An 18,896-nucleotide genomic window follows, 5' to 3' on the forward strand; every position below is an offset into this window, starting at 1 on the left:
ACAACTAAGACATCAGACTTTTGCGCAACTTAAGTTGTACATAAAACACAAAATGGGAACAAATTCGATCTACAAAGCTTCAACAATTTATGTCCTCTTTTCCCAAACGGGGCAGCACGGTGAGCGACTGGTTAGAACATCCGCCTCACAGTTCTGACGACCCGGGTTCAAATCCGGCCTCCCCTGTGTGGAGTTTGCATGTTCTCCCCGTGCCTACGTGGGTTTTCTCCGGGCACTCCGGTTTCCTCCCACATCCCAAAAACAAGCATGGTAGGTTAATTGAAGACTCTAAATTGTCCTTAGGTATGAATACGAGTGCGAGTGGCTGTTTCTCTATATGTGCCCTGCGATCGGCTGGCGACCGGTTCAGGGTGTACCCCACCTCTCGCCCGAAGTTAGCTTGGATAGGCTCCAGCATGCCCGCGACCCTCGTGAGGACAAGAAGTATGGAAAATGGATGGATGGATGTTCCCAAACGCTTGAGTGTTGTTAAAAGGAAAGGTGATGTAACACAGTGGTAAACATGTCCCAGGCATCAAATTCAAAATGAGGGAAGATTTGCAAAAAACAAAGTTGAGCAGTTTGAACATTAAATGCCTTTGTAATGTATTCAATTGAATATAGGTTGAAAAACATTTGCAAATGATTTTATTCTGTTTTTATTTACATTTCATTGGAATTGGGGTTTGTATATAATTTCCCCTAATATGAACCCTGTGAAAGTACAAAAAAGAAAAAGCTCAGAATAAGTAAGATAAATAATCTTTATTTCCACGTCTTTGTTTTATATAAAATGTGTCCACATTCAATATTAACAAGGCAATACAGACTATCTTTTCCATTTTCAGAGGTAGAAGTCAGGCTCTAGAGACTTTATTTTTCTTAAAATTGTTAGGTGTTCTTGATATGAACATTATCATCCCACTACTGTTGGTAAACCAGGTTATCCGAGATGGCAGGAGTACCACGATGGCAGTCCTACCAGGGTGTCCAATTTTTAAGGCGCGTCAGGGGTCTCTAGAGCCTGCATCCACGTCAAGCCCTTCACTGTACAGTCATAAAACTTCATTACCCAGAATCCATTACTGCCACTTGCTCAGTGTTAACCACAATTCCGACACAAATCTTTTGACCATTCCCAGACCAACAAACTGAAATGATCAGTTAACCAGAGTAAGCAATGATTCTTGAGTTTGATGCCATATTCTTCCCCTACAGTCAAACACAAAAAAAACCACAAAAAAATGTAAACCCCTCCCCAAAAAGATAAATATCTGTCTAGTCTACAAAAACAGTAAGAAGTGCTGAAAGGGGAAAAAAGAAGTCATTCATTCATTGCTATCGCTCAAAACAATCTATATACTGTATAGGTTATTATTACAGTAACGTGACTCCATGCAATCATATATTCATCTTCTGTACAGAACTGAGGATTCAGTAGTAAATAAGCGTATACAGACCTCTACATTGCCTGGTGGCCAGAGGTTGCAGAGCCATGGAAAACCAGGACACGGGAGCAGGTGGTTCTGAGCACACTCTCTCCCTTGGTGTTCAAAACATTATTATGAAAGCTATTTTTACACATCTCGCGGAATTCATTGGGAACATTATCACCCTCTTACTTTTAAATCCAGCACTTTTTCTGTTTATGTGCGCAAGCAATGGGCAAGCGGACCAAAATAAAATAAAATAAAGCAAAAAAATCACTGGGACCTGGTCCACATAGCACCAGGACCTGGCACGAAACCAATAATTAAGAGATAAAACATACACTCTCAACCCTGCGTGTTCATTCAGTCAAATACATTTAATTATATAAAACATTACCAATTGAGTTGCTAAAAGACCGAGAACGTGGGAGGAGTGAAAGAGCAGCGCACAAAGCACACATACTCGAAGAAGAGGGGGGGGGGGAGAAAAAAAAAAAAAAAAAAAAAAAAAAAAAAAAAAAAATCAGGTTTTCCATAAACATCCTGAGGACCAACACCTCGCTTTTGGGCCAAGCATCTTTTGAGTGGTAGCAGTGAGTATTACGCAGACATTCATTTTCACCACTTGTTCAAAGTGGTGGTGCAGTGGGGCTGTATAAGGCATGGTGTGATTTCATCTTTTCTGGAGAGACAAGCAGCCTACTTGCCATTCTTTAACTTATATTGTACAATATGTTCGACTCAGAGGCTGAAATATTTATTAGCTTACAGTAATATATACAGTACTCACAAAAATTTAGGGATAGTCGGCTTTCGGGTGAATTTTCAGGATTAACCTAAGGTGCTCCGTAACCTTTACAGGAGAAATTAACGTGCTCTTCTCAAAACCTTTCAATCCGCATTTCCAACTGTTCGATGTTTCACTACTTTTTGCACATCTCGGCAAAAATTCACAATATGTTTTAATTCATCAAACTACCATACGTTTCCTGGTTCAATCAGTGGTATTTAAACCGTCCTCTATGATGAAGAGGACGGTTTAAATACCAATTCTGTTCACATTTTGATATCATGACATCAAGACAAAAGCTAAACAGTGGATCGATCGTACCTCGTCATTGCAGGCTTTCAAACAGGGTGTTCTCAGAGGAAAGTGGCCGCTAAGCTTAGAGAGGCACAGTGTCATCAGCAGATTGCAACAGAGCTACAGAGAGACGGAAAATGTAGCAGAAAGCCATAAAAGTGGACGTCCTGGGATAGCGCTTGTTTGCTGTTTAAGTCTTTGTTAGAGAACAGCAACTTGTGCGAAAAGTACTGAAACATTGAACAGTTGGACATCTGCGCTGAACAGTTGAGATGGCCCCAAATACCTGCACTTTGTACATGTAAAGGTTAAAGTACATTTTTCATTCTGAAATTTCACGCGAAAGTCGTGCGCACACGGAATAAATTAAAAAGGTCCGAATGACGACACCACTGATACGTTGGTTTCATTGCCGCTTGACGTTTGACTTTTTTTTTTATTTGACTTTTCATTTGTCGCCAAGTCTTTAAGGTGGGCCCCGCAAGTAAGGCATTGAAGAAAGCGGTCAAGCGGCGTAAAGCTATTCACACAGACAGTGCGAGTGCAGTCAGAACAAGACAGTTGAGCACTGCAACACCATTAGAGCTGAGGGGAAAGACGAAGCGTGACGACAAAGCTTTACTGGGACGACAACCGGATCACATTATCACACGACTGTGCTCCTAGAAAACTGATTTGCAGAAGCTTGGGCAGTACCACACATGCACACACAGGTTTGGTAACGCTCTAAAGTGACCTGACACACACACACACACACAATAGCTCAAGAGCCGCATTTAGCCACAAGCAACCAATCAGTAATCACCTTTCCATCTCTGTGATAATTTAGATTTGTCTTCCCTTTAACACCCCCCCCCCCCCCCCCCGGATTATTAATCCCCATTCCACTGCTCTCCTTTCTTGTCCAGCGAACGCACCGCTCAATTTGCACTACTGTACTGTAAGAACAACAACAACAAAATAACTGCAGACGTCTCAAACAGTTGCCCTCATTCACTCTCGCACTCAAGCCAAAGCGCGCAGCGGCTTTCTTTGTCGTGCACATGCGTTCTCACGCATGTCTCTTGACCGTGTAGTGGCGGTTCATCCAAAACGCAGGAGTAGGGAAGGATGAGTCAGGTGTTGCCGCTTGGAAAGGGAAGAAGGAAGGCTTGCGTCTAACTGTGTGAGCGTGTTTGAGGGAGACGACTTAATTCTGCTGCCATCTCTTTCTGTACTTGTTGTCATCATCACCTGCCAGAGCAAGAAAAAAACAACTTTAATTTAAAGCGGCAGGGTGTGAGCTGTCTACAGTAGTTCTATTACACAATCAAGAGGTACAAGGTTTGTACCTTTCCATAGAAGGGGAGAGAAATATTTAGGCTGCATTAGAAATGCAGAGGAGGGAAAAAAAGGATAGTCAGTCAAAGGATGAAATTCTACTTGATTTAAACATCAGAAAATTCATTGGCTTTCAGAAGGCCTATTCAGGAAAGGTTCCCTAGACCCTCACTAGATCAAATATTGTTTGATGATTGGAAAAGATTGGAATTACCTTCAAGATGATTCCTGGAAATATATTTTAGTGCCTCATCAAGGAGGATGACAGGGATTGAAATTTTCAGGACCACGGTCCATTGAGACCATCGCAGAGGGGTCACCTGGAAGATCAGCTGAATGATAGAGGCAATGCAAGAATTAGATACTTCTGTGAGAAAACAGAGCAGCTGATCGACAGCGTCACTACATTGAATGATTCACTTCATAAAAGTTGGCTTTGCTTATTTCTCTGAAGACGATGCAAAAGATTTCATATAGATTTCCCTCTCAAAATGTCTGAGGCCACCTTTAGGTTTGTTGTTTTGCAGGTGCAGTGCAGTAAGACCATACAGTAACTAGAATGTCACTCAGTTGAGGGCAGCCCTATGCGAACAAAAGTAGAGCGTCATTAAGTGCAGCGGCATTATGATTCTGCGGGTTGCAGGGTTCTAATCAGAGTGACATGAGCTTGGACCTTTATCCAGATGCTGACCAACACTCATTTGTGATTCCTTTTTGCTGACCAACATTTAATGGGTTCTTCCTTGGCTCATGTGCTACAGCTCAATGAAGCTTCATGGAAATACATCTGCATCATCCTTCCAACTACATCTGCCCTTCTATTGACTGTTTTACTGTGCCTTAATTTTTTATTTTTTTATTTTTTTTTACTTTATTCTTTTTTTACTTTACTTTCCAAAAAAAACCTCCCCTTTTCGCTGTTTTTGTGCTCAGGGCAATGCAACAAAAGTATTACTTCGGTACTATCTCGTGGCATCTTGGTTCCGAGGAACTATGTTAAAATGAACTGAGGAGCTTCATTTCGACAAAAGTAGTACTTTCCAAGCATTCTTTTGGCATGTTGGTGCAACCAGGTTGGCATCGCAAATGAGAATATGTTCTCAACTGCCTTCGGCCCAGATCATTCCCGATATGATTTGAGCTAGATAATCAGGTTGTTTTTGTCCCGATTTTGCCCCTCCCGACCAAGGACGCCCAATGCCAGACGATCTTACATCTTATAAGATTATCCTTTGGTCTGAGGTGTGTTAAGAGTGAATTTGTCCCGATAATAGGGTCCGAAATTTACCACCGAAAGTCTTCATGTGTATGGGGATAGGAGAGTCCTCCCAAGTCATGAGTCTGTGAATTGTGAAGTGAAACGGAATGCAGCCAATCAAGAAGCGACCTGACTGAGGAACAAGGAAGCGGCCGTAAGTAAAAACAAACATGTCCTACGCGATGTCGTATTTTGTATAACTGAGTTCACCAGACGGCAAGAAATATTTTCCAATTTTCTTTATTGAAACGACACGGTGGACGACTGGTTAGCACTGGTTATTTCCTCTCGTGTGTCCTCTTCGACATTGCGTCGCTAATTTCGTCTTCTTCGTTTTTGTTTGATTTCTGTCTTGGCGGACTAAATTCAAGATAGGTGGTCGAACAGAATCTTCGTGTGTGTTGGGTGTTCTGTGTTGAGATTATCGGAGGACACTACACACAGTTCGACCGAAACTGTTAAATTAGTGGGCCCTCATTTATTAAAGAGTGCGTAAAATAGATCCCAAGACCGAAATTTAGAATGTGTGTGCGTACCAAAAAAAAAAAAAATCTGTATTCATCAAATGTGCATGCAACTGTCGCACGCACACCAGTCAGCAATAAATGCCAAACAATCAAATGAAAAACAGTATGTATGGTGGCAACTGAGCATGCCTTCTTGCGCCGTGTAACAACTGTATGTCGATACGGTCGCAAACAGAGGACCCATTGTAGTGGCTTCCGACCGGAGGTGGTGCCTCCTCTTGTCTAACGATCTACGACAATAACCTTCTGGAACTGGATGGACGAGTATGACGGGTTTGTATTATTCAAATTAAATAAATAACCCACAGATCCCAGACAGAAACAACAACTGTCCAAAAGACAAGTGCGTGTACTTACTGGCATAGGCTCAACATAAAGGATTAAGAAGTGGAGGGAGAGCGAAAGGATGATGGCTCCCAGTAACCAAATATTGACCCAGGGAGGCATTCTAACAAGGGACTGGTTCTCAGACAAACTGTTGGGGGAGAAAGTGGAATCGATCAAAACATGCAGACAACTTGACAGTAGAGACGTACATGGAAGTTTTTGCACAATTAAATATAGTAATTTCTATCTAGTATATCTTCGTTGTCAGGCAGAAACCCCATATGTCCAAATATGGTCAAATTGATATATTTCTTTCCACAAATCGCTATTATTGGTCTCTCCCCATGTTGTCTGTTATTTTTACGCATAATCAGCCAATTTAAAGTGTTGATAATAGCTTGAGAACACATTTATTAACACTCTTGAATGCTCCACTGTCTGGGAACTGTTGTACAACTCTGCCTCTGTGGGACACGTGTTGCATAAATTCACTTCCAAATAGAAAGTCTGGATGTTCTATAGACAATGATTAGTGAAACTAGTTGGATTGATAACATTTGAGTAAGCCTGTTTTGTTAAAAATGGATAGTGTAACGTTTTGTTGCCAAATGGAATGGTAAGCCACCAAGTTAAGTTAGCTTATCGTTTTATATATAGCATCACTGGTGGCTGTAAGAGTTTGGAAATTTGATGTAACACAGGCTTTTTGCTTTTGTGAAGTATAAAAAGCTTTTTTTCCGCTCGGCAGGTTTGCCATGAGTGCAGACGACTGTGATGTGGAAGGTTGGGGCCCGGCCACGTATTCTGCCATGCCAATAAATTAGCATATTGAAGTACCAATTGAACATGATTTTGGGGTGATGGTGTGTTGATGCGCAGCGCTACACTATAGGATAGCAATATAAGGTATAATACTTGTTGCTAACTTGAACGCAGGAGTGTTTGATAACTCAAGCAAGATGGCATATTTTTTCGTTTTGTTTCTTTAGAAGTTGTCATTTGCGATGCAAGGACTCCGCCGACAGCGACGATATAATAATGAATATTAATTAGCGATTGCATGCCATTTAATTGCAATGCACACATCCCAGCAATAGGTGCCTCTCCAAACAGTGTCGTTCAAAGTATTTGCCCCTTTTCAAAACCTTATTTTTTGCAGTTTCCTCACTTTGTTTGTGATCATCAAAAAAAAAACTTAAATATCAGACAAAGATAACCCAAGTAAACATAAAATGCAGTTTTTAAAAAGGTGATTTTATTCATTAAGGGGGGGGGGGGGAATGATTCAAAGCTACCTAGACCTACCAGTATGTGAAAAGTGTGTGATAATTGCTCCCCATTGCAAAATCATGAATGAACTGTGGCCAGTCACATTTTTGGGAAAGCTGAGTTCGTTTTCACAGACCACACAAAAGCCTGATTACCACCAGACGTGTTCAATAAAGAAAATAGAACCTCTCTGACCAAATGGCACCATCCAAAGAAACTCAAGAACAAATTAGAAATAAAGTAATTGACATCTATAAGTCTGGAAAGGGTTATAAAAACCATTTCTAAAGCTTTAGGACTCCAGCGAACCACAGCGAGAGCCCTTATCCACAAATGAAGAAAACATGGAAGAGAGGTGAACCTTCCCAGGAGTGGTCGACGTATAAAAATGACCCCGAGAGCAAAGCGATGACTCATGCAGGAGGTTACAAAGGAACCCAGGACACCGTCTAAAGAACTGCAGGGCTCTCTTGCCTTACTTACGGTCAATCTTCATGAGTCAATAATCTGACTCAATAATAAGGATGAGACAGGTCAAAAATGGCCTTCATGGTGGAGTTCCAAGGCGAAAACCACTGCTGACCAAAAAGAACGAACATTTTGAAAAAAATACTTTCTAAAAACACCATTTTATGTTTGTCTGACATTTACATTTGTTTGAAGATCTTAAACAAAGTGGAGAAAAAAGGAATTTGAGAAGGGGGGCAAATACTTTTTCACAGCACTGTATATGGGTTCAAGTAATGATGTCAATGTTTTTTCCTGATTGTCTTGGCCTGGGACGGAATGCATGTTATTTGATTAGCTCTGTTAATTATTATTTTGACCTCCCTCTTCCAAGATTCTTTCCAAATAAGACAATACGGCTTGTTTCAATGGAGAGTGACACAAACAAAAGAACCTTCATACTCATTCTTTACCAACTTCCATAACTATTTGTCTTCCCAAAATCTAATCAAAGCACTATCAAGTTGTTTGTTCGTCAGTTCCTAATTTTTTATGGGTGTGTTTCTCTGGCACGGTACTCATGCGCTTATGCCTCCGGCGGATGTGTAATGCTTTCTCAAAGGAGTGGTGTCATGCCGGATGACAGCGTCTCTTCAATTACAGCCATGTGACAGCTGACATTTAAGTCTGACATTTAAAGATGATGATGACTGACCTGTTGAGCGCGTTGAACATTTCGATGGTGACAAGCACAGACAGGGCCATGGTGGTGGGGTAGCGGGATTCAAACACCCCACAATCTATTCCCTGAAACACTGGGTTCTCCTCGGTGCACTGCATGAAGTGTCTCTGTGGAGAGAGACACACAAACGGGATGCCACTGGTATCTGCTTGACCTTATAGGATGCAGCTCAAATCATATAACGAGGTGGCTACTCATTCATGGGGCACCACTAGATGGTACTGTTTATCTTTTCACTCTAGTATGTATTTTATCCATCACCACAAAGGCAATGTCCCCGATGTCCATGCAATGTTTGAGAGGCATGACAACCCCACAGCTTCCAAAACCTTTAGGAACTCCAAGCATATCTTATCCAGTGACCTCAAAACCCGACATAGGAGAGCCCAGCTCAGTGTCCCCGGACTCTGCTTTCTTCTAACGAGGCATGAAAGTGGAATAGAGGAGGTCTTCGAAGTACTCTCCCCACTGACTCACAACATCCCGAGGTCAGCAGCGCCCATGCCCACTATACACCGTGTGGATTGTGGCCCACTCGGAGTTAATGTCCCCCGCCCCTCCCAGGACATTGTCGAAGTTCCGCTGGAGGTGTCTCCCTTGCGGATATGGACCAGGCTATAAGTTGGTGGATAAGGAGCCTCAGCTGGGCAAAAGGGAACGCATGGACACTTAAATTAAGTCGGAACGTGCTCATTTCTCAACCGATTTTCATGAAGATTACCTTTTTGTCAGTAGCAAAGCGTATGCTAGCAATACACAACATTTGAAGAAAAAGCCATATCCTGTTGAACATTGAAAAAACGGTGGAGAAAATTCCGTTTGTGACTCACCAGCTGATAAAAAGACACGTGTGGCCCTTCTTCATCAAACAGGTACCACCACGTGGCTGCACTCACTGTCCCAAGACCCACATAGCCTAGGGGGGGAAAAAAACAAACAAACAAAAACAAAAAAATCGCTTATCAGAGGTAACATTTCTACTAGGCTACAACAACTGCTACATTTGAAAAAAAAAAAAAAAAAAAGTGTAATTCATTTTTCAATTAAACTTGAATTCATCTTTTGGTTTGGTTTTGTAAAAAAAACAAAACAAAAAAAAACAAAAAAAGTAAATATAAGGACAACATGGGTGTTGTGTTTAAAAAAAAAAAAAGAAATCAAGGTGGGAGTGCGTTTGTGTTTGGCGGTGTGTCTATGAGCCATTTACACACATAGTGTATGAACTGCTGCCTCAACAAGTTAAAATGTTTTCATTATTAAGCACACTTATTCCCCCCCCCCCCCCCCCCCCACACACACACACACTCTGGGTTGCGCTTCATTGTGTAAAAGCCAGAACAATTGGCCCAACCGTATACGGGTCGGCTCACTTGCACGAGAAAACCAGCCTCTGAAACACATTTTATATATATATATATATATATATATATATATATATATAATACAAACATCTGGGAACTGTTTTACATTGTGACAGAAGCAAAACATGTCTTGTTTAAGGCAAGCTCTGGATAAAAGGCCAGTGACACACAGTACCTCCAATGGCCAAGTAGCGGAAGAAAAGCCATCCTGAGATGAGAGGTTCTTTGGGATTACGCGGAGGTTTGTCCATGATGTCCAAGTCAGGGGGGTTAAAGCCCAGGGCGGTGGCAGGCAGACCATCAGTCACCAGATTAACCCACAACAACTGGACTGGTATCAAAGCTTCGGGGAGACCCAGAATGGCTGTCAGGAAGATGCTACAGAGGAACAGACAAACGTCAGAAAAATGAAGATGACTGTGGTATCGGAGTGTGACTTTCTTCCTCACCACACGACTTCGCCCACGTTGGAGGAGATGAGGTATCTGATGAACTGCTTCATGTTGTTGTAGATGGCTCTGCCCTCCTCCACAGCAGACACAATGGTGGAGAAGTTATCATCAGAAAGTACCATCTCAGAGGCCGATTTGGCCACTGCTGTACCCGAGCCCATGGCGATGCCAATCTCCGCTTTCTTCAAGGCGGGGGCATCATTCACTCCATCTCCAGTCTGTGACGAGAAAAAGCGCTGATTTTGCCATCACCGAAGTCGTTGTGGAGTTAGGAGTTGCCCTTCGCTCTATGCATCATACTGAGAGATGTTCCTTATATTTTGATCCTATGTTTATATTTATCTACTCAAAGACAAAATATGCTGTGATTGGCTGGCGCTTAGTACAGGGTGTACCGTGACTCCCACCCAGGTCAGTTGAGCCGGGCGCCAGCTCATCTGTGACCGAAATGAGTACAAGCGGTACACAAAATGGATGGATGGAGTCAAAATATATAGAAACAAAAAAACTGCTCACTGTACACCACAGCAACAACAATCCAAAATATTGTTCATCAACACTCAGCATTTCCAAAGGCAAACATTTGCATCCAGGTACAGACTATACTAGGGATTAATAATGTGAGCGCCTAGTTGATTCCTAGATTTCCCTCATAAATGTTTTTTTTTTTTTTAAACTGAGAAAAATGAACAGTTATGTTTCGACGAGTCTCGTTTCAATCCTGTCAGGATTGAGCAAAAACTGAGCAAAGTGAGACGTGTACTCCGAGTTGCGCTAAACGCTGGAGTGAGTCTGACAGCTAAATGGTCATATTGCCGTCTCCCTGACAACCTCCTCTACACCACCCATCCCATAGTCCCCTTCCAATCCGAATCAAACCTCTGGTTCTGTCTACAAAGAATTTCTGCCAGCATTTCGTGACCTTATTTTTTGCGACTTTTGTGTGTCTGTTTAATACAAGACCAAAACAAGTTTGGGCAGACTGAGTTCTGTTCTTATGGTGGCAAAATCCTTTGCTAATGCAGTAGTAAAGTCACAATTAAGCTAAATACTTTTTGGAAAAACCCTTCTCGCCCATAAATATAAAACAATGAATAAATATGACTACAAAACAGTGAGCATGCCATTCGTAACCTCGAATTGTTGTACGCTGGGACCATCGTACAACTTGGACCCCCTGTGTCTGCTTGCTGACATTTGTATTCGTGAAGCAAAAATGATCTTGGCCTTAAGGTACCTTACCATTGCGGTTGGTACCCGAGCTGCAGGCTGCCAAAAGTAGGACAAATCCATAACTTTTGCCACTGTAAAGAACTGAACTAAACATCACTGGGAGGAAATGATCCACAGTCATTTCCTTCCTTCTCCTCACCATGGCAGTGATCTCGTCGAAGGACTGCAGGAATCCAACAATCTTCGACTTGTGAGCTGGCTCCACGCGTGCGAAACATCGCGCGTGTTTCACTGCTTCTTTCTGGGCTTCGGGGGCCAGGTCATCGAACTCTCGGCCGGTGTACGCCTTTCCCGTCACGTCGTCCTCCTCGCCGAAGATGCCAATGCGCCTGCAGATGGCCACCGCTGTGCCCTTGTTGTCCCCCGTGATCATGATCACACGAATACCTGCCTCGTTGCAGAGTTTCACCGAGCCTATTACCTCCTTCCTAGGCGGGTCCAGCATGCCCACACAGCCAATGAATGTGAGGCTCAACTAAATGGAAACAGAAGGAAGATAATAATAATAATAATAATAATACATTATGGCCGCCAAGTACAACTGGCGAGGATAAACACCTGTGTTTATCACTGTTCTTTATCTTTTTTTTCTTGCTCTTAGAACAAAGACAAAAAACAACAACAAAAAGAAAGATCCTCTTCTCAAGTTAATATTTGTCCATTTCATAAATTCCACGACAATAGCTACGTTTCCCCTTGATTGGAGTTTTACACGTATTACAGAGCAGTGATTCAATGGCAAATACTGCTCATTCGGGGGAGTCTGACATGTGCCCGCGTCTGTCTTGGGGCACAGTTTCATCAGCACCTGCAGGTCGTTTGCCATTCGAACGGCCTCGTGGGTGTTCAAATGTTTTCATTGGCCTACGCGCAGTTATGATGGAGCCCGATGAACTCTGCCTAGCAGCAAGTGATGATTCAAGTTGCTTTTTGCTTAAAATTGTGAAGTTTGAGAAAGAATCATCAAATAATTACACTGTGCGATTGATTATTGCAACTCATTCAAATAATAAGCACATTAGCCAGTACTGTTATCTTGGTATCGAGCCTTGAGTTTAATTAGTGAGCCACAGATTGCTTTCATATGAAATCACTAATCTAAATCTAATCTCAACTCAAGAAAAGTTAGCCATGTTTTGTGTAGTTTCCACAACAACCTACCTCATAGTCTACAAACTTGTTGGAATTCTCCAAATCCATGTCCTCTTTGCGTGGCGGGTTGTCACGCGTGGCCAGAGCGAGGCAGCGCAGGGTGTCCCTGCCTGTGCCCCAGTCGCGGACCTTGCACATGAGCTGGTCACGCAGCGCGGGTGTCAGCGCCACCTTGCCAGTTCCCACACGCATGTACTGGCATCGCTCAAGCACACTCTCTGGAGCACCCTGTTGAAAAAGACTGCACTTGACTAGACGTGCAAAAAGGAGACATTCGAAAGACACAGCAAGGAAGAGCAAATTCAGGAATCGTATTATTCTTTCGTACCTTGATAAACATCTTGCTCTGAGAGCCAATCTTGACTGGCGTGCAGTAGACTGACATGGACTTGCGGTCACGAGAGAACTCCAACGTGAACTCCTTCTTCATCAGCTGCCTAATCACCTGATGGAGCAACAGCAATGACGGAAATAACACAATAACATGCCTTTTACTGCTGTCCATAAACTTATATCAACCTCAGACCCGTACAGGGATCAACAGATTATTTTCAACCAGGAAGCAAAGAAGGAATCGAACCCAAATCCATCTAACACTCACATTCAACCCTTTTAATCCCCAAATATCCAACAGAAACTCAAAATCTTGCAGAAAGTGGATGCTCCCTTTCAAGGAGACATCCGATCCGACGTGTCGCCCTCCATTGCCAGCACAAACTGAGTATAATGGCTAAGTTTCCAAATAGTTTGGTCTGCATTGTGCAGTTGCATTCATAGGCCAGATGGTGGCTGATGGAAATGCTTAGCGCAGGTGACAGTAGAACAAAGACAAGCATCGGCAAGGCAGCCGGATATCATACAGCTCAGAATCACTTATAGCGAATGCGAGACATGAACAACATTTTGGAGAAATGTAAAAATGGACTCACTGATTCCATTTATTTCACATCAGGTTTGGTTCTACCAGTAGATGTCCTTCGAGGTTACACTCTATAATGATTGTGATGACGAGGCACTATGAAACAGGTTTTATAGAAGGACACACCTTGGTCTGTATTAACAGCACAGCGTTATTATTATCATTATTATTTTTTTTTTTATCATCAGGGCAACACCCTCGTCTAAATTGCGAATGCCAGAAAAGGCGGGATAGCGGCGTGAAGTTTCCCACTCAAAGTCGCCTGCCCTAATTGCGCAATGTGGCAAGTATTTTCTGTTACACAAGATATTTGCGCTGACATCGCCATGAATCATCTCGCTATGTAAACGCGAACACAATTCGGCGCCATCCCATCTTTGCCAAAGCAAAGCTCTCTGCCAGGTGTTCTGTGACGCCTCCGAAGCGGCTGTTTTGTGGCAGAGAAGCTTTTTACCCATTTTGTCACACTGGAGACAACACGGGTGGAAAACATGATCTTCCTAAAGTAATACAAAAATAACACAGTTTTTACATTTCTCAAAATAAATACCACTACCAGCATATTTGTATACTGTATATACTGTAGAAGCTCTATGTATGTAATGATTTTTGTTAATACTAAAATATAACTATTGTTATTCATGCATTTTACCCAGCAAAAAAAAAAACAACTATGAAAAGCACATTATTATATAAATAATGGTTATTTACTAACAACAAATATTTGAAAAGCTGAATGTTATGCTTGATCAATTTGTGACTTCTCAGAGAAGCTCACTGAGTCAGATGAAGTTTGGGTATAAAAAGGTGATTTGAGTTTGCTATTTGTCTTTCTAATGAATATACAGCATCACATTGTAGCTCATGACTTTTGTATTTGCACTTCCTCGCGAGGCTCACCGAGTTGCAGGCCCCAGCACGCTCCACCTTGCCCAGTCCGGAAAGGTCCGTTTTGAAGACGTTCATCTTCTCCACCAAGGTGGTCAGGGCAGTCTCTGTGGCTTCACCCACTTTCTCGTACATCCCTCTGGCCTGGGAGAAAACAGACAACCACGGAGATGAGAAATGGATTGACTGGACAGTTAGCAAACTATTTGTACAGTGGCACGACTCGCATTGTCAGGTTGCTGCACACTTGCGAGAGCTCGTGCTGTTTGTTCGAAGTTTATGAGCAATTTGTAATGACGCCCATTAGTAGGAGAGAATGTGAATATGAGGCACTGAGCATCACGCTTCTTTGATTTGTAACACAGTCTAATTTACAGGACATCATTAGCTTGTGGAAAAGGACGGCATTGTATTGCAAAAGTGCGTCCTCGGTAATGGGATGCGAAGTAGCAGATTGAAGTCATCATATTGTTTTTCAAAATCACATTGCGATGTGTACTTCACAGGTGAAAATTGTTAATATTAATTAATATTGCAAGCAGTTTCAAAGGTTAACGATGGAAATTTGACTTTTTAATTCTTTGTATCCTAATAGTGGGATCTCTGTAGTTTCTGCCCACCACCCAAGTGTGGAATAAACAACAACAAGTGGTATATTATATTAAATTAGCCATTGGTGCTTTTGTGTAAGCACCATTCATCCGAAGTCTGTATGCAGAGGAGTAAACATCTCCTGCTCTGTAGGAAGTCAAGTCTCTAGAGAACTCCAATAATGCCACAGAATGTTGCAGAACTTTTTGTTTGTAGAAAATAGTTACCAAAAAAAATAAAATAAAATAAAATAAAAAAAGGGGTTAACAAAAGCCATACTTTGCATTTGCATGAGACAGAACCGCCGCCTAAAACCGTGTGATTTGAACCAGGGGTTGTTAAGTTTGCTGTAATTCCTGACAAAAAAATGTCAGACAGCTTTTACTGCGGGGGGAAAAAAAATGTAAAATATCTCCTTTATTTGTGTTACATCTTGTGATTTTAAATGAAGACTATTTGGACTGATTCATATAGTGCATAGTATGCTTGGCAACCCGAACGTTTTCCCCTTTTTCTGACAGTTCAAACTCGGCAGAAGTCAAGACGAATTCAACTAGTGTCGTTTCTGTGCTGTAAAGTAAGCCCATTTCATTTGAAGCACACCGACTAAAAACGCAGTCCAGTTCAATTACAGTCCGTCAAACAGTGCACCACTGCGTGCGTTCCAAAAGGATTGCTTTGCTCACAGTGACCTTCCTTCGGGCATCGCTCTCAATTACATTACGTCACATTACATTACTAAACGCAGGCTACTCAATAATTCAGCCATTGTCTTTGTTGTCAGAACATTGCCAAGGACAATATTCAAATGATATTCACCCCCGTGGTGAGTCATACCAGCGAAGTCTCTTTAACAGGTGCGGCAAAGTGGTGTAAGGGAGAGGAGGCACTAATGGGCCAATCAATTGTTTGCGTGACAGGACAAAAGCAATAAAACTCCTCGTCCCGCCCCCCTCAAGCACTCAGCTGCTCCCACTCAGGTGTTTCGTCACCTAAAAACATATTAAAGTGGTGGCATAAACATCCGTTCATGAGGAGAGGACCAGTTAGCTGGGGGAGGATGCATGCAATTTAAGGAGAGTGATCACTGGCTTCTTTCGTCAGTGTGGTTACCAAGATACCGCGGCAATGACAAAGAGGTGAGAAAAGCAATTCCAAGTATTCGGATAAAATTAGCGCTTCGACAAAAATGACACAAAGCAAGGCTACACAATGTTGTCTGTGCTGCTTTCACGAGTTGGATGGCAACAGAACTATATTTGGTATGCATGCGGCGTGTGCGTGTGTTTTTAATGACCTCATTGTAGTCCAATGAGGAGTCATTGCACATGGAACACACGGTGGCCAACTCCAAAAGTCCATCATAGTCTCCACACTGGACTGACCGGTCTCCTTTCAGTCTGGAGGAGAAAACAGACCAATATGACGCACGATTCGAAAACACGAGGGGAAACACTTCACGGTTCGCCACACATCAGGCACTCATTAATATTGATGACCGAGGAAGAATTTCAGCTGTTCAGCATTGCAGCGTTGAGATGCAAAACAATATGCGCGTAGTGGTAAACAGTGTTTTCGTGCATGTGTGAGATTGCGAGAGTGTGTGTGTGTGTGTGTGTGTGTTCTCAGGCAAGCAGCGCTGGCTGCGTGACGACCGTGTATCCTTTCCCAGTAGAAACGCAGCCGTTGCTAGCGAAGCTCCCACACAATAACCCACACTGTGCTGTTATGAAAGCCACAGGTTCATGTGGAATCACATTCGAAACAAACAACATGCAAAACACACTTCAACATCCTCTCATGCCTCATAAACGCCCCCTTTTTTTTTTTTTTTTTTAACAGTATGCAAGTACATCATTTTTTTCATTTTAAGCACATGAAAAAAATTTATAAAAGGCATTCATTTGACATGTTTTAAGGATTGTGGAACTCTATAGTGTCCAGGAAATTAAACAACACAAACAGAGAACTCTTGCATTCATTGATCTTTCCAGACTTTAGCACCGTTTTTGTGGTTCTGTATGTGGTGAGCAAAGATACACTTCATTCAACCTGGCTCAAACGCAACTCGAAGTTCATCGTGTCTAACTAACTCACATTTGCCCTTCAGGTGCATACGTGGATCCAGTTATGGAGAACTCATGCAGGGTGCAGCTTGAATCCTGCACTTTGTCTATCACAAACATCTGGAGAGGAGAGAGAGAAAAAAAAAAAAAAAAAGAGCAAAGTCATTCGCGGAGTTCACGCGTTTGTGTGAAAACGTGCTGCTTTTTTATTAGGCAAAATTAGTCACAAAGATGCATGAAACCGAGCTCATTCCTAACTGCAAAGGAAGCCCTGTCACTTGGAATATGACATGCACAGACGGTGTGCTAAATGACTTGAAATAGATTGATACTCTCTTGAACGCAAACCTCTGTCATTGTACAAACATGTCACAATTCATATTACGATGACGATGATCATATGATTCCGGTTATTCCCAAAAGAGGGAAAAGCCTCAGCGAGGGCTGTGAAGAGACGAAGAACCAGAAGACGCCAGTAGGAAAACTCCAGTGGCTTTTTTCCAAATATGTTTGTTCAGCATGACCATAGATGTCATTATTTTTTTTGGGGGTGGGGGGGGGGGGGGTTACATTGTACCAGTATAATGGTCACCCATGATTACAAACGTTGAAAAAAAATTTTAAAAAAAAGTGTGATGCATGAAGCAAAACTTCAAGGCAAATCCCATTTGTAATTCATAATAGGATTGTTTGTGTACAATTTGTGCTTGACTTGAGATTCCACATTTCATCTTTTAGTTCACACACAAATCACTCCTAACGTGTTTTACGGTTAACTGAACGCTGGCCATTGGGAATCCGAAAAAAATGGCCTTGCTTGTCGGTTTAAATTTCAAGAACGAGACCACATGAAAGTGCACTGCGTCGACAGAGTGACATCACCACTGTGGATGACTGATGACGGTTGGGGAAAGTCCGCAAATCCTTTACTCACATCTTTGATTTCCACCCGCTTACAATTTCCAAACATGCGTGGGGAGTCACACATCATGTAACGCCTCATCAATCACACACACACACACACACACACACACGCACGCACACACTTTTGTGCAACATAGATCACGTCAAGGAAAATAGAACACTTAGAGACTCGTGCATTAATTAGTTTTAGTTAGGTTTCTTACTTTCTTGAATCTTCAGCCTAAAACCCCTACAATAGGTTCGGTAGCTTGATTGGCAAGGCACTTGTAATCCGAATTTGGGAATTGGTGCACTGGCTGGTGAATTGAAAAACCAGAGCATGTAGTGGATGTGTAATGGTAATACGGTCATACCAGATTGTTTGCAATCACATTTTACTGGAAGAATAAAAAGGGGCTAAGCAGACGACATAAAGTTGCCATTTGTATACATTTATGCAAAGAGAACAAGTCAGGAAGCCACAGCAGGCATTATCATATGAAGGCATAAATATGTCTTCTTTGAAATGTTATCGCAATATTTCAAATGGGCCAGACGAGCTGGGTCGACCTGACACAGTTGAGACTTAATGTTAAGGGAAACTACTTCATTGCATCTTGGACAGCTGCTCGACTAAAAGCCAAAGACGTTGAAATATTTTCATCTTTTTGGACTTTTCTGAATGTTCCAAAAGATCACAAGGCCCAGTTCCGTAACTCTCTAACAAATCAACCACTGGCTACTCTGCACGCAAAGCAAGGACAGAAAATAGAATAAGGTTGTTCCTTCATCCACTTTTTCCTCACTATCTGATCTGCTGTGGTCGCCACGGTAACAAGGCACAGTGCGATCCATGTGACTCAGTGGTCGTGGCACAAGATTGGATTCATTTACTCGCTTTCTCTGCGCTTGCGCGGAGATGATGAG

At 42.3% G+C, this 18,896-nt stretch overlaps 1 protein-coding gene across 3 annotated transcripts in view; it reads right to left on the minus strand.

Moving 5' to 3' along the window:
• Positions 1–750: 750 nt before the first annotated feature.
• atp2a3 (ATPase sarcoplasmic/endoplasmic reticulum Ca2+ transporting 3) overlaps positions 751–18,896 on the minus strand; it is a 51,684-nt gene continuing 33,538 nt past the window's right edge. For 2 of the 3 annotated variants that reach the window (XM_061752550.1, XM_061752548.1), the window contains 13 exons: positions 17,098–17,186; positions 16,298–16,400; positions 14,422–14,553; positions 12,931–13,047; positions 12,612–12,830; positions 11,590–11,925; positions 10,215–10,435; positions 9,941–10,143; positions 9,235–9,320; positions 8,378–8,511; positions 5,977–6,094; positions 4,049–4,166; positions 751–3,747 (listed from right to left, as the gene is read on the minus strand). In XM_061752550.1, coding sequence (XP_061608534.1) covers positions 3,704–3,747; positions 4,049–4,166; positions 5,977–6,094; positions 8,378–8,511; positions 9,235–9,320; positions 9,941–10,143; positions 10,215–10,435; positions 11,590–11,925; positions 12,612–12,830; positions 12,931–13,047; positions 14,422–14,553; positions 16,298–16,400; positions 17,098–17,186 — 1,920 coding nt within the window. In that variant the 3' untranslated portion in view covers positions 751–3,703. Of the gene's footprint in view, positions 3,748–3,845; positions 3,877–4,048; positions 4,167–5,976; positions 6,095–8,377; positions 8,512–9,234; positions 9,321–9,940; positions 10,144–10,214; positions 10,436–11,589; positions 11,926–12,611; positions 12,831–12,930; positions 13,048–14,421; positions 14,554–16,297; positions 16,401–17,097; positions 17,187–18,896 lie in introns of all 3 variants that reach the window. The other variant, XM_061752549.1, reaches the window with a different exon arrangement.

This window comes from Phyllopteryx taeniolatus, chromosome 17 (genome assembly GCF_024500385.1).
Source record: "Phyllopteryx taeniolatus isolate TA_2022b chromosome 17, UOR_Ptae_1.2, whole genome shotgun sequence".
Taxonomy (NCBI): Eukaryota; Metazoa; Chordata; class Actinopteri; order Syngnathiformes; family Syngnathidae; genus Phyllopteryx; species Phyllopteryx taeniolatus.